General features: G+C 41.1%; 1 protein-coding gene across 4 annotated transcripts; it reads right to left on the bottom strand.

Moving 5' to 3' along the window:
* Positions 1-85: 85 nt before the first annotated feature.
* On the bottom strand, positions 86-24,305 carry cluha (clustered mitochondria (cluA/CLU1) homolog a). 4 transcript variants are annotated; one of them, XM_041802722.1, is made up of 28 exons: positions 22,861-22,937; positions 22,452-22,612; positions 17,861-18,054; positions 17,317-17,488; positions 15,921-16,064; positions 15,697-15,824; positions 15,407-15,561; positions 14,790-14,915; positions 14,194-14,341; positions 14,016-14,108; positions 10,536-10,970; positions 10,180-10,439; positions 9,692-10,104; positions 8,489-8,590; positions 6,541-6,641; positions 6,293-6,445; positions 6,151-6,213; positions 5,813-6,057; positions 5,625-5,709; positions 5,384-5,537; positions 5,134-5,273; positions 4,959-5,039; positions 4,746-4,871; positions 4,534-4,655; positions 4,348-4,441; positions 4,121-4,255; positions 3,951-4,024; positions 86-3,305 (listed from the first exon to the last, which is right to left on the bottom strand). In XM_041802722.1, the coding sequence occupies exons 2-28, from the start codon at positions 22,582-22,584 to the stop codon at positions 3,179-3,181; spliced, it is 4,203 nt and encodes a 1,400-aa protein (XP_041658656.1). In that variant the 5' UTR covers positions 22,585-22,612; positions 22,861-22,937; the 3' UTR covers positions 86-3,178. The 4 variants fall into 4 exon arrangements, with proteins under 4 accessions (XP_041658656.1, XP_041658645.1, XP_041658667.1 ...); XM_041802711.1 differs by lacking the exons at positions 22,452-22,612; positions 22,861-22,937 and adding an exon at positions 23,970-24,305; XM_041802733.1 differs by lacking the exons at positions 22,452-22,612; positions 22,861-22,937 and adding an exon at positions 23,970-24,305 and having other exon boundaries at positions 9,779-10,104.

The raw sequence follows: 24,305 nt of genomic DNA, 5'->3' as shown, positions 1-24,305 counted from the left end.
AATCCAGAGTGGTATATTTCTACAGAAAGTTGCTACTGCTTGCTCCACCCTTAGACTATCATGTACAAGTTATCAAAACCAAACAGAAGTTTTACTAGCATAATTTTATTTATTTTCATATAAAAAAGCAAACTCAATCCAAAATATAGTTAGATTGTTATTTTGTAAAGAGCAACACACAAATGCCACACATCAGAGGAAGCAGACTCAAACACCTGGCCTAAGACGCCTTTGTGCATAAGAAACTTCATCAGCTAATAGAGCACAAAACTTTTAGGCAATCATCTTTTCAGGTCTCAGGCAGTGACAATTATGTGATAACTGGTGGGCAGCATAATGTGCATGGTAGCTTAGAGCATTTTCCTCCTTACGAAGACTTTGAAGTTTATCTAGCACAAATGGCATGTCTTGAAAGTACATTTTTAGCTTTTTAATTGTATGTCATGTCAGTATCCATATTTTACATCTGCATTACATTTCATACTTTGGAAACGATGTGTATGCAAATTAAATGTAAATACAAACCTTTGCCCTTAGTTTGGATTTATTACACCATATTGTTGCTTTAAAGTCTGCTCATATTCTAATTCCTAGTTACATATCAAATCTTTGTACAACTTAATTCAAAACACAAATGTTCCACTGGACTCTCTAGGGAACAATCAGTGCTTCCAACTACACAAAAGCACTGCATTAAATGTGTAACAAAGAGAACTTTATCTTTGCACAAAACAATAATCATTCATAAATGTTCCTATTGTAAACTGGGAGATACCCAGACAATCAGAATACTGCTGATTTGATGTCAGATTCCGATTTCGGACACCTTTATGGACTAACAGTTAATCAGAAAATGCTTGCTGTCAGTATCACTATTATTCTCTTTTGCTACTTTAGTGTAACTGTGTGCTCTAGCACTAATACAAGTGTCAGCAAAGGCCAATGCAAGTCCCCCAGATTGAAACAGATGTTGGTGTGCCACCCTATGGACACGATTGGTATTACTGTTGGCCAGGGCTTAGTGAGCAGGGACAAAAGAAAAGAAAATCAATAATTAAACTAAAAAACATGATAAAACAAGCCCAAAATAAAAACAAAATCAAGAAGCATATATTATAAAGTTATTACCTGTCATCACCCTGGTTCCATTCAGAAGCATACACAATAGGCACAATACACACCACGCTCTGTTACTGATGTTATGACATCATCTTATTGGTGCAGTCAGAAAAAAAAAATCACTGTGACAGCCGAACCAGTCCTAAGAGCTCTCCTTTAGTTATTTTCCCCACAGCTCCCTCATTTTCAGGTTATCCGGATAATACAGAAAGTAGTCCTCTTGTTTGTTGTTTTTTTTTTTTTTTTTTTTTACCTGGTAAAAATGCATTCTTGAGAAACAATCATTTCCAGCACCATCTCTCTATTGCTTTAATCATACATTTAGACACGGCAACAATCAAGTAATAAATTGCCATGGGAGGGATACATTGCATGTATACAAGCGCACACAAACCTTTTATCAGTCTTTTTTGGTACATCACACTGAGGCAGCTCTTCCTTTGTCCACTTTTGGTTGTGCTGTGTACATAACCGCACATTCAAACAGCAGGAGAAAGTGCACTAAACGCCGCTCAATGAACAGACACTCTGGCTGGTTTTTATCTCAGTTACATACAAAAAGATGACCAAATAATGGAAAAGAAAAAAATAATAACTCCCAGCAACAACAAATCAGTCTCTACTGCCTGTGGTGAGAAGAGGCTCTTTTAGTACCAATTCATACAGAAATAGATTTACAACACTGGCAGCCATGACTGATTAAAGAAAGAGGCATTAGCTATCCAACAGGTCAACTATGAGTAGAAAAATAAAACATTTGGAAAGCCAACGTTTGCTTTTAGCCTGTATTTGAACTACGCAGCAGCAGCAGCAGAAGCAGCAACATCCCTGGCCATTAGAATTTCTGTTGGACTACACAGAGACACACACACTGTCACACATACAAACATACATGCACATATTCTTTCCATGTGTAAAAATAGAATATTGAACAGCTAGTATATAGAGAGATAAATCTACTGCGTAAAGTGGATGTTTCAAATCTGCTTTTTCCATTAACATCAATCAAGCACCTGTCTAAATCTGATAGATTTATACATCTTTTTTCCACTTCTATACATTTTTTTTTATAAAACAGACATGGCTTAAATTAATTGATGATCAATAGGCGTAAAATACCCTCTTATTTTCCTTTGCACTTTTACAAAACCCATCACTTAAAAAAAGAAAGAAAACAATTCCAGCAAATGAAATCAAACCAGTTGGAGGCTCACTATTGTTGTGACTATTATTTTCTTGCTTAGAGAGACGAGAACCATTGGACACAGCAGGCACCCACCTGGGATGTCGTAAAGTACAAATGAGAGAACGGTTAAATTGATTAACCATCAGGGATGTGTGTGATTGATGTGCGGCTGCTGCAAAAGTGGCTCAAGGAAGCCAAAGAGGAAGGAATTTACATTCTGAAGCCCCACTTGAAAAATCTCAAATTTAGCGACTGTTTTGTGGTCTTAGTGCACAGTAGAAAGTACCCCTGAGTTCTAGGACAGGGTTGGTGCTTCCTCATTTCGAGCGCCATTTAGGGGGGAGGGCTAGCTACATCCCCGAGGTCTCCGAGGCCCTTTAGGGAATGGTGGGGCAGAAAATGGTCCTGGGCTAACAGTGCTGTGGGATGTCTGAGCTGAGAGGAACTGGGGGAATATGGTAAAGTGGATAAGGCTCTGGTATACAATGTCATGGTCGTCCTTGGTCTCCCTCTCCTGGCTATCCCCATGTGTTTTTATGTGATCGTACCTCTACAGCTAACATCTGCATCAGCAGATTTTCAGGCCGGGGATTTGTTAGATTGCATGTTAACGTTGATTCTATGTTGTCTGTACTTTCTCCTCCCTCTCTTTCCTACCTTGTAGGAAGTCCCCTCTCTGTACGGTTTTGTCCTGCAGTTCATACAGTTTTGTTCTCTGAGCTGCCCTCCCCCATCCCTCCCCCTGTTTGTTTCAATGCTGACTCAAACCGCCTGGCTCTCAGTTCCACAGGCTCAGTGACATTGCTGTTAAGTCACAGCTTCCCCCTCCCTCCCCAATAGCAGATAGTAGCCGTGTTAAGGGCATTTTAGAGTTTAATCTATGGGAATTTTGTCCTCCAGCTCCAGTGGGCTGTCCTCAGAAGGCTCCTCACTCTTCCCCAGTTCCTGCAGCTGCTGCCGCCTCTGAACCTCCGCCTTCAAGTTCTCCAGATCCTTTTGGCTGGAAGGGAAATACCAGAAAAATCATAACTTTAATTCATGTTGAAAAAAAGACTCTAGGCTTAGTTTTGGCTCTTCGGATTTATGTCAGCTGAAATTCCAGAAAAGTATGGGTATTGAATGCATAACATCCCAAACAACTAAGTAAATCAGCCTTACAATAGTCATAAATGCATTCACAAGTTGTGTTGCATAACTTAAGGGGTGTTGAGTTATAGATGACACATCTCTATGTATCTTTTACTTTATCTCTCTATTAATGCATAATTAAATACATATTTAATTTGTAATATATAGAGCTGTTTACATTGCTTACACACACAGGACTAGCTGCTGTTAAGTCAAACATGAAATGTACTGTATTTTCTTGAGCGTATTATATACAATACAAACACTGATACTTTGCTAAATGTTGTGAGTTGTTTATCTTATGGTGGATTAGCCCAGCGCTGAGTCTCTATAATCACTATAACAAAAGGCACGATCTAGACCTGCTCTTTTTGAAAAGTGTTCTGAAATACTATTTATTAATAATTGGTGCAATACAAATAAAGATTGTTTGATTGATTTAATTTTAAAACTCCCTTTGGTGAGGAAAAAAATCCCCCAAAAAGATGCATTACATAAAGCTTTTTTCTCATTTTACCTGAGTGGTATAAAGATGATGCCGTTGATAATGTTGAGCTGCTCCAGGACACTGGCCATGCTGGGAGCAGTGAACTGGAAGACAGGAGAAAACATAAACCATAGTATCACTGTAATCACAGCAACATATCACATGTAACAGAAGCAATAAAACACATCTTGAGTGCTCACCTTGAGGGGCATGATGCTAGCATTAGAACCGTTCTTGTAGATCTCATTCATGGTTCTCTGTAGAGCTACAGCCTGTTGGGTGAGATACTTCAGGTACTCTGAACTCTCCTTGGTTTTCTCATGTGCCTCTCCCATCTTGGAAGACAAACAGATAAAAGATGAGATGTTAAACATTTTTAAAAGCAATAAAGAACAGTGTGACAGTTCTAAGTGGGGTAGAGTTTTACCTGGTTCTTGTAAATGGTGTAACCCTCCTTCTCATGCTGCAGTGCAGAGCGAAATTCGGCCTTGCTCTCGTAAACCCTTGCCACCAAATGATGGCTGAAAAAATGTCACAAGGTAACCATAATGTAAGCCATATCAGCCAAATGGTCACTCACTACATATGATGATGAAGAGGGTTTTCTCCTAACCTTAGGGCCACTTTGAGGGACCGGGGTCCATGGTACTTTGTGTTGATGGTCAAGGCGTTCTCCAGGAATCTCAGTGATAAATCATACTCCATAACTCCGTGCAGCACCAGCCCAATGTTACTCTGCATAAAGAGAGAAAAGAACAGGAACAGCTGTCACAATTTCAATACAGAGAGCAACAATATTAATGCTTTTCCATGGTAAAAACTCACGTCTAGCAACGCCATCTCTGGGTGGTCCTCCCCACACACCAACAACAAGAGGTAACGGGCACGATACAGCAGCTTCAGGGCTGTGGACAGCTGCCCATTTGCAAAGCAGTACAGTGCCAAGTGCATCTAGGAGAAACGAGGAAATATTTAGTTAGGAGGGTTATTATAGCATTTAATACATGAATTCATCCTTCAGTGGTTCTGATAACTTACATATTCTTGAATCGTGTTGGGGTGCTCAATGCCAAGGACTCGTTCACTCATCAGAACAGCTTTCTGCTGGTTGCTCAGAGCCTGTGGGCAATTTCACAAATGTAATTTAGTGACATGGAATCAACAGGACGCTTTAAATTGCTGATAGTAAAAGGTGTCATATTTTTATGCCTACCTCAGGATGATCTCCCATGATGTAATTAAGGCGTGCCAGGAGACGCAGGCAGGCACAAATCTCAACGTGCATGGCTCCGTACACATTGTTAAAGAGGTTAAGTGCCTCATTTATCAGCTCGCAGCCCTCCTTCAGGAAACCTAGGAGAGGAGGATTCAGTGAGCTTTGCTTAAGTGGATTTTTTTCTGATGGTTAATTTCACTTCAGAGTTTTTATGTACTAATCAGTCCTAATCATAAATTCCTCTTACCTTGCTGCACTTTGGCCTGTCCACTCTGGAAGAAGTGGAAGGCATCTGAGGCTTTGGGGTTAACATGCTTCACGACAGGGAAAATATTCAGGATATCCTCTTCTGTGAAGGCAGGCTTGTGGCGGCTGTCAAAGTTATATTCCTTTATCAAAATCTAAGAGACAAGCAAAAGTAGAGGAAAAGTCATAATGATGATTTTTAAAGAGGCAATGAGCAGTCACTGTAACCTCAAGAGAGTTACCTGGATGCCAGTTTTGACTGAAATTTCTCTGAGCAGAGTGATTTTCTGGAGGCCATATTTCTCCACCACCTGGTCCACACTTTCACTGTAAGAAGAACAATCATTTGAAACTAAGACATACAGAAAACAAACAATAATGTGTAAATATGATATTTAAAATGTTTCATTTGAGTAGAAGCAGTCATCACCACTGTATAGTGAAGTGATAGTAACTCTGGGCCTCAGAGGCAATGTTCTTCCACAACTCGCTGGGCGTCAAGCTTGCCCACGCCGTGTTATCACCACTGCCAGGTACCCTGTTACGGCGCTTGCGGCTTTTGCGGCGCGACACCAGCTCGTCAGGAGGAAGGTGGGCAACTGCGTCAGGGAAGGAACTCAGGAAGCAGTTGAGGAAATGGCTTACAGCGGCAGAAAGGGCAGACAACTCCACACCCTACATGACACAAATAATTATTAAATATTAATCAAAAGGAACATTTTCTTTCCCGCAGCAGCAGTTTGATGATGTCTGTTGTATGGTACAAACCTGGAGGTATGTCTTGAAGATATGTTTTGCACATCTGGTGATGAGCTCACTGATGCCTATTCTCTACATGATGAGAAAGGAAACATTAGAATGAGAAACACGAAAAGTAACAGATTGAATGACTTGTATCATTCAGACTCACATAAAAGTGCTCTAGCTGGGCTTTGGCAGGAGTTTTGTCCACAAACTCCAGCAATGAGCCCAAATAGCGGACATTGATGCCTCTCTGGTGCAAGGCTTCAGTCAGTGTGGCTCCATCCATGGGCACAGAGCTGTGGTCCAAACAGTCTTTAACCTGGGCAGAAAACACAATCATCTGAACTCAGACACACAGATCCAGGTCATATAGAGGTTAAATTTTCTGGTTGAGTGAGTATCTGTGTCACTGACCAGTGATGGGACCTGACAGGAAACCAGGAAGGCAGCAGCATCTTTGAGAAGCTGCTTTTGTTTCTGTACATCATCTGCACTCTCATCCGGGAAACGTACTCCTGGTTCAAAAAACACAAACATAGTGACTTTTAGTCTTAAATTTGGTAGCTGATTTGCAAGTCAACTGCACCTTTTATCACTCTGAAGGAAATTTAGAAGCAAATGTGCTAAAAATGCCTATTAGCAAGTATGAACTTGCATGGTGAATAATCTGACCGCCCAAGTGTTAAACGGATGAAGTAATATACTTATCTCTTGCTCTTTAACTAAAATGTCTCGAAAAGATCTATCATTTTCAGAGGTGACACACTTCAGTTTCATGGCGTACTGCAGCCACATCATATTTATAGGACCGTTTCAGCCACCATTTATAGAAGTATTGTCCAATTCCCCAGCTATGTAGATGTCTATATAATCTTTGTTGATTTATGGGGCGCAGGTGGCCGAGTGGTTAAGGCATGCCCCATATATGTGGATGGCCCCGGTTCGAACCCGGCCTGAGGCCCTTTACCGCATGTCTCTTTCCCGCTCTTGTCCCTGTTTCTGACTCTATCCACTATCCTCCTCTATCAAATAAAGGCACAAAAATCCTCAGAATAAACCTAAAAAATCTTTGTTGATTTATTTATTTTTAATCTCTGTTATCCTATTATCCCTGTGACCCCAAGTGAGACAAGCAGTGTAGATCAGTGTTTCCCAGCTTTTATTTTGATAACCCACTCTTGAGAAGGTGCAAGCCATCATGCCGCAACAACTTCATTTTCTGTTCGTTATTGCTTCTCAAGTCTACCTTCTGTGCCATCCTTGGCAGGTGGGTCGAGGTGATTGCTGGTTCTAGCTTGGATAACGTTAGTTCTGGACTCAGTCTAGTCCTGACCTGACGATCTCCATTTCAAAGGCCTAGAAGGGGCCCCCTTCACCTCTGCTAATAGGCTTTCTTCACATGCTCTGCCCCTTTGGTCCCTGCCTTTGTGCTCTGGTCTAAAACAAGTGTTTCTTTTTTATCAGCCAAACATCCGTAACTGTGACTTTAGCTCATATACCATCCAGTGGTAACCTTGCAAATGGATTTGCTTGTTTCCGTGTTTTTTACTGGTAAATCCAGCAAAGCTCCCGTCTGAACCGTTTGGGCCCAGTTAGAAAGTGACAGGACCAATAAGCACCAAGGGGCAGTACTTTTGGGTGTGGCAGAGTCAAGATGTAAGCAAGCAGCAACAAGAGACCGGTGCAATTATGGCAGAAGACATCAGCGTGGATGCTTCGTTTCTTCGTTCGAAGAAGAATAAAGAACAGCATTGAGTTCTTTTCTTTTCAAAAACAACAAAAGTCATGTACTGACATGTCTGCAGTCGCCATGGTTCCCATTATGCAGCTATCTATGAATTTTATTCGTCATTTGTGGTGCACCTCGGTTTGGGACTACAACATCACGTATTTTGTTGCTCTGATTGGCTCGTAAAGATGTGACAGACAGAAAGTTCATCCAATCACCCTCCAAGTTTTTTTCTTCCAAAGGCTCTGCCCCAAACGCTGTCTATGTATGGTTTTCCATCTGGCGTGTCAAGTTATTCCAGTGACTGATTTTGTTTTTTATTATGCTGGAGAAGGTGAGTGGTTTAGGGTGGAATTCGCTAAGAACCCCATAATGTGTACTGCAAACATAAATGTCCCATTAAATAGTGCAGCATAAAATTGTAAAACTGATTTGGCATCCCAAAAGGAATCTCCAATGACCCCAGGACAAAGAGCAACAACAGAAGAAAAAGGGACAACAATCAGAAATATAAATGCAGTCATCAACTGCTTTGTATTGGTTGTTGTAATTATAATTATATATTATACAATAGTTAAATATTATATATTATTCTATACCATATAATATTTTCTAGAAGACTAATATTCTCACCTGGGGAGAAGATGTCAGGGTTGAAGCGAATGTCAAAAGACGTGTTGCTGATGGAGCCCACTGCCTTGCAGGCGTTGAGGACGACCTCACGGCTTTTGGGATCTGTTTTAACATGAAAGTAAAAGATGTAAATATGTTAAAAGTAATACAGACACCTTATATCAACATATCTGAGGCATAACAGTGAAAGCCATGTCCACATCAAGATAGCAACATTACGAACCACATATGCGACTGGAAAAAAAAAAAAAAGTAGGACAATTAAAAAGTCAAATAGTGATTTTATATGGATCAAATAGGATTTTTTAAAAAAGTAAACAAATAAATATCGTGGCTGTAACCATACCTGGTTAGAATGCCCAGTTCACACTTGAGTATTAATGAATTCTCATGGATCAACAATTCAAGTCAGGAATATCTAAATTCCAGATAAATGCAGAACAACATCCCTGATGACCACTGATACTGTGGCCGAATAACGTAATACTTTATAAGATCACTGAACTATCCATAACTTAGTGGATCTCCATACATGAAGTGTAAACTGCTTTTCAGTAAACTGGAATTTATTACATCTGCATTTATATGCTGTATGTGCATTTTTGCAATTATGCTGCTAACTTAGATCATTAAACAGATAACATTCAAGATGGATTTTCCAATGACTTGCTAAGCTTACTGTGGACATAGCTTTAGTCTAGCACCCACCACCATTTATTAATATGTCATTTAGCCAACAAACTCCACAGTTTGAGTCAGTGTGTTTTACAAGCAGATTACTGTAATTCAGAGTCAACTGGGCTTCACACAAATCATTGAATGCAAGATTATTTCTGCATTCCAACACATACTTGGATTAATACACAAGGCAGACGATTATTGAGTGACACAGTCCAGGCTGAACAGTGAGGGGAAGGTGGATTTAATTTTGGGGCCAACACTTGTCACCTCTGCAGGCTGAGGACTGAGCAGGGACAGCTGGTCTGGTGAAAAGAAGTGACTACAATCCACTTCTCTATGTTTTAATGTTCTACTTGATTTTATACATCCTAATGCACCTCACAAAACACATTTTCTACACACAGCTACAAATTCATAAATAGGTCCTCTATAATGAACAACTTTTGTATGAGAAAAATTCACCAGAATTGCTCTCCATGCATTGTCTTGGCCTCATTTTAGAATTTTTTGGGGGGGACATACCAATACAAGATCCATCTTCGGCAACTAAGGTCTCCGCCAGCTCTTTGGCCTGAGCTAATCCTGGAATACTTTCCTCAAACTCCTTACCCTCCAGTGGGCTCTTGCATTCCCCATTCTGGGTGGCTGTGAGCTCAAGAGGCCCGTTTGTGGTGGGCTTCGTGGAGTTTTCTTCACCGTCACTGGCTGCCTGTGAAGCAGCAGAAGTGCTGTTGTCTGTCTGGTTTGTGCTGTCTATGGAGATGTCTGCTGGACAGGAAGAATCTGATGCAGCGGTCTGTGTCTGGGTTGTATCATCTTTGCTTTCTGAGGTCGTTTCTGAGGTTTCTGTGATAGCGGCTGTGTCAGTCTTTGTGTCCTTGTTTGCTTTCTGCTGCATGAGCTGTAGTGCTGCCATTTTCATGAAGAGAAGATATCTGGGGAGGTAAAGAATCAGCAAATGAACACATGGAAAATCTCAGAAGTGATGTCATGCGGTTAAAGACACATACCTCTGCTCAACAAAGGCCTCAATGAGCTCCTGGCGTAGACAAGCAAGGCGGTGGCGGTGCTGGCGGGGGAAGCCCTGGCGCTGACTCTCTGGAGACAGCACCTCTCCATCCACAGGCAGGAAGTTAAGGTCAGGAGGGAAAGTGCGAAGTAGGTCCAAGATGTAGTGTCGGCCATCGTTTCCAATAATGCCCTTGCATTCGACAGAAGAGCATAGCTCTACCGTCTCAGTTTTCTCATTTAGTACACTGTGTCTCTGGACCTAAAATTCACATCCGGTACACACATAAGTTACCTAATGAACAGAAGAGAAATCACATAATAAATACTTGAATGTATAAAATGTGGTGTTTCTGACCTTAAGTGGCCTGCTTGTCTTCTCCAGCAGCTCCAGGTATTTACTGTGAGACACCACCGTCTTTCCAAAGTCGATGGATCCGTAGATGACGCTCTGCTCCTGCTCACGCTCAAGGATCCCAGGGATGATGGACTGGGCTGTGACACGATACCCTCTATAGTCCACCACTACTGTGCCCAGAGTGTACAGCCCCTCCACATCCACAGCACCGTACGCTCGTACACCGTTCAAGTCATTTGTGGGTGCAGCGTGGGCAGCGGCGTCTCCACCCAGTTCCCGATAGTGGTCCCTCACGTCAAAGCCTAGGCTAAAGAAGATATTGTTCCAGATGAACATCTGCATACGTGTTTCCTCTCCAGGATTGATGGCCATTACATTTCCGTCGATTACTGCCATGGCACCTCGAGTAGCAGCAGCCGCAAAGTCACTGTGGACCTGCAGAAGAACAAAGGGGTATTAAAGATGCAGAAGAGAAGGCTATTACAAAAATCAAGTAGGAAATTTTCACATGACAATAGCATCATATTTTCTGTTGGATGAGGGGCCACAGTTTAAGTGACACTACATCATCTGACCTGAATTACACAACGCATCTTAAAATATTAAAAAGTTTTTTTTTTCCCTGTGATGTCATTCAAGAAGTTAAACTGCCAAATATTCTAGATTTATCTCATACAAGGGAAAATATTTCATGGCATTTCAGTTTAAATCTTGATTACAGCTTACAGCTCACACAAATCACAAATCTACAAGCTCTCAAATATTAGGATATGACAAAATGTCAGTCCAAAAAAAAAAAATAGATTTATACAGTGCCGTGAAAAAACACCTGCCCCCTTTCTGATTCCTGATTTTTTTGCATATTTATCACAATTCAATGTTTCGGATCATCAAACCAATTTTAATATCTCACAAAGGCAACCCAAGTTAATACAAAATGCAGTTTTTAAATGATGATTTTATTTATCAAGGGGAAAAATCCAAACCTTTCTGGCCCTGTGTGAAAAAGTAATTGCCACCCTGAACCTAATAACTGGTTGGGCCACCCTTGGCAGCAATACCTGACATCATACCTGGTGATGAGTCTTTCACATCACTGGGGAGGAATTTTGACCTACTCTTCTTCACAGAATTGTTCTAACTCAGCCATATTGGAGGGTTTTTGGGCATGAGCTGCCTGTTTAAGGTCACATCACAGGATCTCAATTGGATTTAAGTCCAGACGTTGACTTGGCCACTCCAAAAACGTAATTCTGTTTATTTTTAACTATTCAGAGGTGGAATTGCTGGTATTTTTTGGGTCGTTGTCCTGCTGCATAACCCAAGAGTGCTTGAGCTTGAGGGCATGAACTGATGGCCAGACGTTCACCTTCAGGATTTTCTGGTAGACAGCAGAATTCATTGTTCCATCAATCACAGCAAGTGGTCCAGGTCCTGAAGCGGCAAAGCAGCCCCAGACCATCACACTGACACCCCCATGTTTGACTGCTGGCATGATGTTCTTTTTATCAAATGCTGTGTTATTTTTATACCAGATGTAATGGGTCACACACCTTCCAGAAAGTTCAACTTCTGTCTCATCAATCCACAGAAAATTTCTCCAAAAGTCTTGGGGAACATCGAGATGTTTCTTTGCAAATGTGAGACGAGCCTTTGTGTTCTTTTTGTCATCAGTGGCTTTGACCTTGGAACTCTCCCATGGGTGCCATTTTTGTCCAGTGTCTTTCTTATGGTTGAGTCATGAACACTGACCTTAACTGAGGCCAGTGTGGCCTACAGGGCTTTAGGTGTCATTCTGGGTTCTTTTGTGACCTCCTGGATGAGTTGTCATTGCACTCTTGGAGTCATTTTGGTTGGCCAACCACTCCTGGGAAGGTTCACCACTGTTCCCAGTTTTCTCCATTTGTGGATAATGGCTCCGACTGTGGTTTGCTGGAGTCCAAAAGCCTTGAAAATGGCTTTGTAACCTTTTCCAGACTGAGATTTCAATCACTTTGTTTCTCATTTGTTCTTGAATTTCTTTGGATCATGGCATGATGCATTTCTTTTTGAGATCTTATGCAAAAAAAAAAAAAAAAAAAAAAATACAGGAAACAGAAAGGGGGCAAATACTTTTTCACGGCACTGTAATACAGAAATGCTGGGCTATTTATGTGATCAGTAAGTGGTTGAAGCTCCTCTTGTACAACTTACTGTATCTATGTGACGTGGCATGGAGCCAATCAGTCTGTGGCACCCCTGGGGTGTTAAGCCCTGGTCGCTTTGATAGCAGCCTTCAGCTCATCTGTATTGTTGAGTCTGGACTCTCATCTTCCTCTTGACATTTCCCTTGAGAACTTCTATAGGATTCAGGTCAGGTCAGTTGGCTGGCCAATCTAGCACAGAAGCACCCTGGTCAGCAAACCAGTTTCTGGTAGTTCTGGCTTCACTGTGGGCACATGCTGGAAAAGGAAATCATGATTTCCATAAATGATGATTTATGATGATCTCTGCTCCCCAGATGGAAGCATTCTCCTGGTAGATGGCTGACAATGTTGACTCTGGACTTGATAAAGCTCAGTGGACCAACAGCAGCAGATGACATGGCACCCCAAACCATCACTGACTGTGAAAACTGAACACTGGATTGCAAGCACCATTTATTCTGTGCCTCTCGGATCTCTTCTCAAGACTCTGGGACCTTGATTTTTTTTATGAAATGCTAAATTGATTTTCATCTGAAAACAGGGCTTTGGACAACTGAGCAATGTTCCAGTTCTTTTTCACCTTAGCCCATGTGAGAAGCTGATGATGTTGTCTGAGTTACAGCAGTGACTCGACACTTGTAGCCCATTTCCTGCATGTCCGGTGTGGTGGCTCTTTATCCACTGACTCCAGCCTCAGTCCGCTCCTTGTGAAGCTCCCCTAAGTTCTTGAATTTGCTTTGTGTGATGATCCTCTGTAGGCTGAGCTCATCCCTGTTGCTTGTGCTCCTTTTCTTACCACACTTTTCCCTTCCAGTCAACTTTCCATGAGTGTGCTTTGATACAGCCTCTAAGACCAGCCTGTCCTTTCAGCTGTGACTTTCTGTGGCTCACCCTCCTTGTAAAGGGTGTCACTGATTGTCTTCTGGACATCTGTCATTGAGTAGTCTTCCCCATGATTGTAGTTGAGTGAAATGAACCACAATAAGAGAATGAAGGCTCGGGAGACCTTTGCATATTGGACTTTTACCCAATATTCTAATATTTTTAGATTGTGGTTTAGTCAATTAGTTCTGATTTTTGTGAGCTGTAAGCCCTAATCATCACAATTAAAACCCCAAAAAGTCTTGAAATATTTAAATTTGTATTAGATGAATCTGGAATTTATGGAAGTTTAACTTTTTAAAGTAAATCATGGTAAAAAACAAAACAAAACAAAACAAAACAAAAACCTTGCATAATACTGTTATATTTGAGATGCATTTGTATAGTCACATAATGATGATCCAGCCAGTACCTTAAATATGGCTCTCTCCCTCAGCAGGCGTTCAGGCAGGTTTTTCCGGGGCAACTCTCTGGTTGTCTGAAGTTCCTCATTCCAATCCCTGGTCTGAAAAGAAATCACAATTAACAACCATATTGATGGTTTAAAAACAAATGTTTTCCTGGTGTGCTATTGCTGTATTTATTCACACCTGTCCAGGTATATGCTCCTCATAACCCAGGCGGGAGGTGTAGGCGTCCTCGGCTCGGACACAGTCCATAGCATGGTCTACCTGCGGGGCTGTCCAGCTGTACACCTGGAAAGGCGTGGCTATCCTCTCAAAAGGGTGTCTCTGGACTCTACAGCAAAACATGAAAAATTTTTAAGTTATTATTTTCATGTATCTTGAACTCTTAAACAAAGTTCACTCTCGTAGTGAGCTGTTCCTAGAAAACATAGCCAATAGATGACAAACAATGACGTCTGACCTTACTTTTATTAGATATGACATCTTCTTTAGGTTTTCATTTTGCACTCTGAGCAACTAAATCCCCACTGACTGGTAAAATTTAATTGATGTATAAGTCAGTAAGCTTCAGATCGATGAAAAAGAATCACGCCAGAAGCGTAACAATTCCCCCCAAAATAGAAGCTGCCAAAAATGCAGAGAGAGAGGATAACAGAGGGTATGGGTCAGAAAAAACCCTCAGATGTCAATTTTCCTAAGTGCTGGAATAGAGTTATCAGCATGAAAGGAAACCAACCACAGGTAAGAAAGACAACAAAAAGGCATAGACAGGCTTTTACCTTTTCTTTTGCAGGGCAGTGAAGTTTTTCTTAAAGGCAGGGCTGATCTGGCTCAGCAGCTCAACCAGAGAATGGCTCAGGAAGCTTGGGTTGGCTGGCTTAGGGTTGAAGGTGTAGGTAGTAGATCTGGAAGATGCAACCATACACACGGTCATCAATATTGCTTGTTTTCACTGCAAAAACCAAACATTTATTCTAAGAAAGCTTGGAAAAGAACTAGGTCTCCTAAGTGGCATATGCTGTGCTCATCATTATACTAGGAACTCTAGAGAAGCTAGACTGAGAAAAGCTTCTATTGGCTCTTATGGAATTTTTAAAACCAAAAATTAATCCTGCTCTACCCTGAAATCTAATCCAACTACACCTCTTTAATTGGAGGGATAAGTCCTTTCTGGCATCTAAACTAATCCCAAAATTAGGATCCTGAACCTGCTGGTCTAGCCACTGCTTGTGCCTCTAACAACTCAATACAGTTGCACATAACAAATTTCTACCATATATATATACAGCTCTGACTTTTACATGCATTGTGTGCATACAGTACATATCAGTAGTTTATGGACAATATTTGCTCTATTGGTAGAGCAGCAAGACACTAAGATGAAATGTTGACTGACTGGTTGAGGTAGAAGCCGCGTGTTGAGGCAGTGACGCTAACATGGCGCTCCTCCACAGTCACAATGTACAAGTACATGAGGTCACCGTGCATCTTCCTGTTTCCAGGTGGAGGGTTCCAGCCGCTCATGGTTAGGACCTTTAGGCACTGCATGGGCTAATAGAAAAGAAGAAAAATATTCTAAGTGAGGGTTTGACTTTCACTTTGCATTTCCTTTTTTAATAAATTCTTTAAAATTCTTCTTAAATTAGAATTTCCTAAAGTTGGACTTCAAAGACGGCATCGCTTCACCTTCCAGTCCTTGTTCTGTGGCTGGAGGGGCACCAGGGGGCGCTCTTTGCTGCCAGGCAGGATGTGCTCTGGAGGCGTGCAGTCAATCTGTTCCAGCTCATTGCCCTTCTTCTTTCGCTTACCGCTATCTGCACCAAACATCAAACAAGTGAGGTGAGCGTCTGCAGCCCACCTACATTTCTCTACATTCATGTTTCAGATTGTTTCTATAGCGTGTATCAAACCTCCAAGGTCACCATCAGTGAAGATACTAAGGAAGGAGAGAGAGTTACAGTCCACCCCATTGTAGGCATCTGAAGGGTCCAGACTCTTCAGCAGGTCTCTGATGTGACGCACATGAATGCGGGCCTCACGCACCGTGTACGGCTCTGAAGTAAAGAGGAGAGAAACAGACAGAGTATAAATAGCAGATGGGAGCGTTTTGACGAGGAACAGATCAGAGTAATGAGCGGACAATTCAGTTAGCTTTTTGCCTGCAGCTAAATGAAATGCCCCAAACAGGCTGTAGATGGAGAGTAAACCATTAAAGCTCAAATGTAGGAGCACATCATGGCTGTATCATGGTGGAACACTCTGAATACCAAACATAAGGATATAGAAAAAGTGCAGGGATCAGGTTTCCCCTGCCAATACTGTCTTACGTCATCTTCTTCAAATGATATGTTTTGGTTCAGTGTGCAGTTAGTTAATTGCAGTGTCCTTCCAAAGAAAATTCATGTGAAATACATCATCTTTGATTTTCAAACTACATCATGTTTGCAATCTTAAGAGTCGATTACTGAGCCACTATTTTATATTTCATCAATATAACGTAAAGTTTAATACCTTTTAGTTCTCAAGTGTTGTGCTGTTTTTATAATTTTACACAAAGTAAGGCACCATCAAATCTGTAATACAAGTTGCACTTCTATACAAGTCTGTTTTTTTGGGGGTCTCCACAGCATAAGAAAAAAGAAAATAATAGGCATTACTCAGAGGTATGACTTGTACAGCCTCAGTCCTGGACATATAAGCACAGTGACTTGTATTAAAGATAATCATTTGTGATGATACCAGAACACAGGAGATTGGCCTGCTGATCCAGTGAACTTGATGACTGGCGATATGAGCTAGCAGATGGTGTTGGTTGAGTGAGAGTATAAGCTAGCATTCCAGCTAAAAGCAGAATTGAAAATGTGTTCTGGTCTGTGGAGAATCGGTGATGATCAAATACGGTTTGAACAATGATATATCAGCATTTTCTTGAGATGCAGGGTTATGATTTTATGGGAGAGAAAAGCTGCTGAAAAATGGCTTCACCCCTCGCCAGTTTGGTTAGGGTTGCTATGTATCCCAGCATACTTTGAGCAATGAAGCAACTGTTTGAAATACACATGACTGGGGGCTAATTTGAATGAGGAAAACTGTCGAACAGCATGCAATGTGTGACAGTTGCACGTATGAAGGACTGAGGGAGTGTGTCTAAGCATTTCATACCGATCCAACTGGTATTCAGGATTTAGCCAACTTTTTAGATTAAAAAACAGTATTAAAGTGTGTCTTTTACATTCGATTTGGCAATAACTCAAAAGTTGCTCAAAAGTTGACAAGCTGGTGTAGCTAAGAGCGTCTGAATCTGACCTTCCACCACTTTGAGCAGCGAGCCCTCCTGCAGACCCTCGATGGACTTGAGCTCAGCAAAGTTGTCCAGCACATTTCCGTCCAGCTGCAGGGAGAAGCAGGTGCGGTGGCAGGTGTCCTCACGGTCCATCAACACTTGATGGATCTCCTGAACCATTTCCTGGGGAGATACCTGATAAAAAGAGAAGGAGGGAGGTTAAACTACCTGCATTTAGTTCAGAAATTGTCAATATTCAGGTTGGAAAACTGGTTTGCTGAAATATTTTTCACATGCATACTGCAGTATAACCTGGTGTTTGTACATAGAAAGCCTCTAAATAGTACTGGTTCAACTGCAGAAAAGCCAGTGGAAGTGTACAAGTTTAAAAGCCCATATGAAACCTAAACTGTTGAAATAAATTTTTAAACATTATTGAAACTTTTGGATTCATTGAAGTGAACTAGCCCAAATATCTCCTTTCTCCCATGTGGCAGGTAAAAGTAAATATCTTCACTGAGGTGGTTAGGATTGTACGTTGCACTGTGTTTTAGCCTGCAGCTTTACCTGCAGGTCGAATGGCTCTGTCCCTGGTGCCTGGATCTTAACGGTGAAGCCTGTGTCCTGGATCACGATCACTTCCTGTTCATTGGACTCTTCCCCTCCATCCGCTTCACAGTTCCCATCCTGTTTGGATTCTGTCTCCTCTGTGTGCCCGTGAGCCCCGTCACCATTCACCATGGCTGTATCTGCACTGTGCCCTGCCATGGAAGAGAAACAGATCATCAGTAAACCAATTCCACCTTTTTAATGGTAGAAAATTTGATAACCTCGACCTAAAAATACACTTTGTATTGCTAAAACCATTTGCAGAAAGCCGAAACACAAACTGAGAAGTAAACCTAGACGTATTTTGTACAAACAGCTCTGTACGCCACAATTCTTTAGCTGTCAGTAGTCAACCATCTGATCAAAAGGAAACGCCACCTTTGGACGATCAGTCATGCAACAAAACTTTTCTCCCATGTGAAAACACTGAGATGCTGCCAGGCAGCGAGGACACAAACACAGACTCGTGTCTGGATGACCTCACCAGTAACCTCCTAAAATATTTATGAACGAATGAACGGAGCGGACAAAGCTTAGCCACAGAGTGCTGCTGTCACTGTCTCCTTACATTTAATCCAAATATAAATTAAATCTACAAAAACAACTGAGCACCAGGGATGGGACCTCACAAGATAATTAAACATTTTTTTTACAAATATGGATCATTTCAATCAATGTCACAATATATGGATTTCAATGAAAGCAGAGCAAATTAACTGTGTTAAAGGCTTTCTGTGCTTCAGTGCCAGAAACATAAACTGCAACTCTCTTCAAAGAGATTTACCCAAGTAGTGCTAAAAATATATATTTGTTCTAAAATCTTCACATTTAAAACAACATTTTACAAAAGGTTTAAGAAACTGTCATTTTTTTTATAAAGAAAAATAAGCACTAACTAAGAACTAAGAATAATTACTTACACTTAGAAGGCCAGAGTAAGGAAAACGGGTATTTTGCTTATCGTCAGAAATTTCAAGTTTAAGAGTCATTCTTAAATCGATATAATTTGATCTTAATTAAGATAAGAAAATTATTTTGAAAAACCTGGAAAAAATACCATTGTGCAGCCTGTATCTTTATGTGTCTTGTATCATAAGTGCCGTTTATTGTTACATCCCTACCAAACACAGGTAACAGGATGCTGATTTTCATCAATCATTGACACTAGAAGCTTTTCCAAGAAGTGCATGCTCTCCAAAAATCTGAAACTACAACACACAGGTCAGCAATGATTCTATCAAGACATCTGACAAATGAGTAACAAAGCGGCCTTTTCAACTAATCCACCAAATATTCAACTCTGAATGGCTCCAGAATGATATAAAAACGCTGAGTGAGAGGACAGCTGTTCTCATTAATCAACTTTGCATAAAATATACCTCCCACTGTTTTCATCATAGACAGCAGCTCAGATGGGAGAGAAAAATCACATGAATATCAATGCAGCTCCCAGGTACATAAATTCAAAAGGAGCAGGGCCAAGCACGTTGATGTCTGACACCTGTTTTTTTCACTGGGACTTGCTTGCTGCCAGCAGTGTGTCCTTGTGCACTGTCAAGGATAAACAGCGTCAGGGTTAGTGAAGGGACGGGGGCCAGGGGGGAGGGCCTCATAACTGGACCACGACCCTGAGCAAGGAGCTGAAATGGTGGTGGAGGAGCAGGAGGAACAGGGAGGAGGAGGAAAAGGAGATGGTGGCAACTTGTTGACACTAAACAACAAACATGATGACTTCAGAGCGGAGTTTATAATGTTCTAACTAGAAGAAAATGCAGGTTGGGTGTTATGTGGCTGTTTTTGTTTTCAGTATCAGTAGAGAAGCGTTTCAAGCCTTATCAGATCTGAGCTCTTTTTATCTGGAAACTTGAGACAATGCATGCAACTCATGACCGATTCTCTATAATAACTAATCATTCATTTTGGGTCACTTACAGGCAGAAGATATATACACAATTGTTGCATTTAGACAACTAGCAGCTTGAAAGCAGCATTAGCATTCATTTGAAACCATGTTTGTGCTCACATAATGAATGTAAGCACATCTTTTAGTGCCGTTTTTATCTCCACCACCATATGGTCTAATATCAGGCTCTTTAACAACAAATGCTACACTTTCTAGCTGCAAACTAACCCATTTATTGTGTCTGTTTGCTGTCCATGGGAGAGTAGAGAAAGTCAAATTTAGGTTTATATCTTTTTCTTTGAACACAGCTGTCTGCTGCAGCTAACTACATAACTGATAGAGTTAACGGTTAAACATTACAGATACACAAGAGGCTACAGATTCAGGTTGTTTTTGTTTTTTGTTTGTTTGTTTTTGATGGGTCCATCAGTCCTTTGAAAACTGCATCACTGTCATATCAATAAAGACTATTGAGTAAAATACTCCCATATTTGAGCAGTTTTTACAAACTCATTTTAACTTATTCAAACAAATTGTAGTTCAGTTATAAAAGGAACAAATTGTGAATGTAGAGTTCCACAAATAACTTTGTTTCCATTTTTATGGCAATCTCCACATCAGAGATGAAAAAGTGCAAAGTGCCTAAAGTACTTTCAGAGGTGATCCAGCAGCGGATATGCTGCAAAACTGACATATTCTGCCACTATTAATGACAGAAAGATAAACAGAAATGGGAGACAAAGAAATGGTCAAGTAGTTAAACAATGACAATGACTCACTGTGTCTGCCATCGTCTCTAAGCTACAGAAGAAAAATAAAGATTTGTTCAGTGATGCATTTCCTGTTCATTGGTAATGAAACATACTGTTGTGGTAAATTATATGCAGGGCAGAAGATATTACAGGATCTGTTAATAGACAAGGATGTCAGAATGTGCTGTTGCTGGTGAAGTCAGTCTAGATAAAGAGACTTTTAATGTCAATAAGGTTTCAAGGTAAAATAATCTGACTAGAGATTACACATTTTGCTAAATCAAAGAAATTTTTCAGGAACATACTTAACTTGCTTGTTTGGCTGAAAACCCACTTTCTCACACACTTAACCAACAGCAAAGATGGCCTAGTTAGTTCAAGTCCGGCCTGTGGCTCTTTTCCTGCATGTCTCTCCTCCACTCTCTCACCCCTATTTCCAACCTTATCCACTGTCCTTCTTTCTAAATAAAAGCATATAAAGCCCATAAAATATCCTAAAAAAGACTGGATTGGATTAAATAAGATTTTCTCCATTTTCAATCCCTTTTACAATGAAGCTCTATCAAAAGAATTTTAACTCACAAAAATCACTTATCTTTTTTCCTATTAAAGCAGTTGTTGTTCCATTCCTCCAGTGCTTTAGCTAAAGTTTAAAAATCAATAAAACAAGGACATCATTCAGATAAAGGCAATAAAGAATCAGCATCAGACCCAATTAAATTAGGTTGACTGCTTTACACAGTAGCAGACCCCATTTCTCCTCCTGAATTGCTGACCCACTTCTTTCGATAACAAAGCAATAAAACCAGCAGCTAGCTATCTATCTTCTCTGAAGCCCTTGACATGAGGCGACCCTGACTGTTGCCATGGCAACATTAACCAACCAGACAACGCTGACAAAAAAAAGACAGCAGCAGCAAAAGGTCTGTCTGCTATTAAATCTGCTGCACCACAAGGTGGCAACCTCCTGGTGAACAGACAGACCCTGAGTCATGCATCTGCCATGGTATTTCACTGAAAAAAACAATCAGTACACAGACAGTTTGAGACTATTTTTTAACAAAAACATCACATCTATACCTATATGTCAATAACACATGATAACAGGGACTACAAAAATACCTAACATGAAGAGCATGCAAGACTATCTACAGATTGTTTTAAGAGAAATTGGCAGTAAGCAAATGTTTAGGAAAACCAACAAGTCAATAAGGAGAAAAACAGCCATTTTTTCAAATGTATGGATTCTCAATTATGGGAGTATGGAGCCTTTCTGTTTTTTGATAAAGACAGCTATTTAAAAGTGATACAATTTTATGTCTCTGATACTGCAGTGAGCATGTTGTCACAGTTTCTTGTGATAATCTAAAAGACAAAGAGAAAAATGTATTAAAAGAGGAATTTCAACAAAATTCTTCATAGATTGAACATTTTGCTTTTCACCATTATCTGACCTTTGCCTTTTTCATCTAAAATATTCAGCTACTCATATTCCCCTAGCCTCAATATATACATAACTTTTGACTTAACTGAATTTATTCGTTATTGTTTTGGATTAAGGAATGACACTCATCAAATAGAGGAACATTTTGCTCAGCAGATGTATGAAGCATCATAAGCACCTTAAAACCCCTAACAGTGACCCTAACTTAAGTTAGTTAGTTATATTCAGTCTGCGTTGTCGTGTCCTGTGAAAACACTGCAGCTACATTCATATAAGATGTGTCAACACTGGTACAGTCTCTTGGCTGCCAATTGTACAGCAAAACCCAGTTCATGGTAAAAGCATTAATCATCAAGTGGATAAAATATCTGGTCCTAATGATGGAGATTATCATTTTCTGCACTTGAATACAGTGTCACATAAGATGAAACAAGCAGTGCATCCACATACCTGTAAAGATGACGGACATTTTGCTTGGGAACTTAGTTTCTTGATCGACTTTGCAATAAAACAGGTCAGCTCGAAACTGCAGCATCCACTGCTGTGTGAGCTTGTGATAACGCTTAAAGTCTGTCCAGTACATACACAAGTCACCATTCAGCCAATCCAACCTTTATAATTAATACAAACAAAGCAACACGAGGTCAGGTAAAGCAGTAACACTTACAACCATGAAATGACAGAGAAAAGTCAAGGTCCCAAGTGTGTCAAACAGCGACAGAGGCTGCAGCAGAGTTTTGGAGCTCTACGAGTTGAGTAACGTGAACTTCACAAGTCGACAGTGCACCGATCGCTTAAATCTGTCTCTACCGACAACACTGCTGCCAGCAACCCTACTTTCATCTGACAATGTACTCACCAGCTCTAACGGCTGTTCATATATTCAGCGTAACCTTCCCTCTCTCTGTGCAATGCACTATCATGACTTTTTTTCACTGCAACTGCTCGCTTCCGCTTCCCGGTCGAGGAGGGACACTCGATTTAATCTGCTGCTGCGGGGAGGAGGGGGGCCGTTTAACCGTTAGCACCGCCGGGCAGGTGACGTGAGCAGCCTCTTCGTATGAAAAGCAGTCCTGAACCCCCCCCCTAAAATGATACAGCACATCATTTACAAACCGTGCCTGACACATAAACGTAAAATAAAACGACAGCATGTGACTGAACCCCCCTATTTAGATGTGGGCAGTGTGCAGCTCCACTGAAGGTGACCTTCAGTTCATTACTCTAACACGCTGTTACCGAACATGTGCGTCAAAATATGTTAGCACATCCCTAGCGGCTGCATTGGGTGATGTTAACAACGCATTCACTGTAGAATCCAGTTATATTCAACCCGATTACACAGCTTATTCACAACGAAATGTCTCCTTCAGGGCATGAAACGAACTGTCGTCAAGTGACAGGAGCTGCTGGTGGCTAGTTAGCCGATTAGCCGGTGAGCTAACTAGCTGCATACCCAACGAGTGCTCTGATGTTAGCACACCGGCTAACTTATTGGCGTTAGGCTGCTTCAAAAGCAGTGTCAGTGTAAGGTTGGACTACATGCCAACTACTTTAACCAGTGAATGTAGAAACTGACCTAATCCTGGGAGAACGTCTAGCACACTAATTAGCACAGGTGCAATATACAAGACTTGACAGTACACATCTAATTAGCAATGCTGCTAAGTTGCTAAGTGAAGTCCTGTAAACTTGAGAGGCTACCAAGGAGATGGTGGGGGGGGGGGGGGGGGTGAACCCCACAGACCACAACCTTTGGTCTGAGGACTTTGAAGTCACATAGTAAAGCACGGAGATAGATGACACAAGCATGTACAATCTGAATAATCCACTCTGATGATGCACAGTTATGCTGGCTAAATGATTTTTACGGTCACTGCAAGTGTTACGAAATGTGTAATCATGGTATTTATTATTTGTGATTAGTCTGATAACATATGACGCAGACAGTCTGCTGCATTGTCTCACCACAGCCGCAGGAGTCCTTCAGATGTGTCTTGCTGCTTTCTTTGCTGTCCTGGGCTCCATCTCCGGCTTCATCCGCAAGATCAACCGGATTACAGTTGGGCACTGACGCCGGTATGTCATCTGTCTTGCTCACCATGGTCGGCAGTCAGTGTGGCAACAGAAAAAGAAGTCCCAGCAGCAGCCTTGTGTAAGTACGTGAATCTGTAAAAGAAATAGAAAACAATCTGCTTCTCCGGCTAACGCAGGCCAGCTGGCTACATGCGAAGGGTACAGGCTTACAAAAACAAGTCTACCGAGGAAGGACAGTGCTGCTCATGGTGCTGCCGCGCACACGTG

The sequence above is a fragment of the Cheilinus undulatus genome, linkage group 2 (genome assembly GCF_018320785.1).
Source record: "Cheilinus undulatus linkage group 2, ASM1832078v1, whole genome shotgun sequence".
Classification (NCBI taxonomy): Eukaryota; Metazoa; Chordata; class Actinopteri; order Labriformes; family Labridae; genus Cheilinus; species Cheilinus undulatus.
Note: the sequence above shows the minus strand (reverse complement) of the source record. Positions and strands in the feature narration are given on the sequence as shown.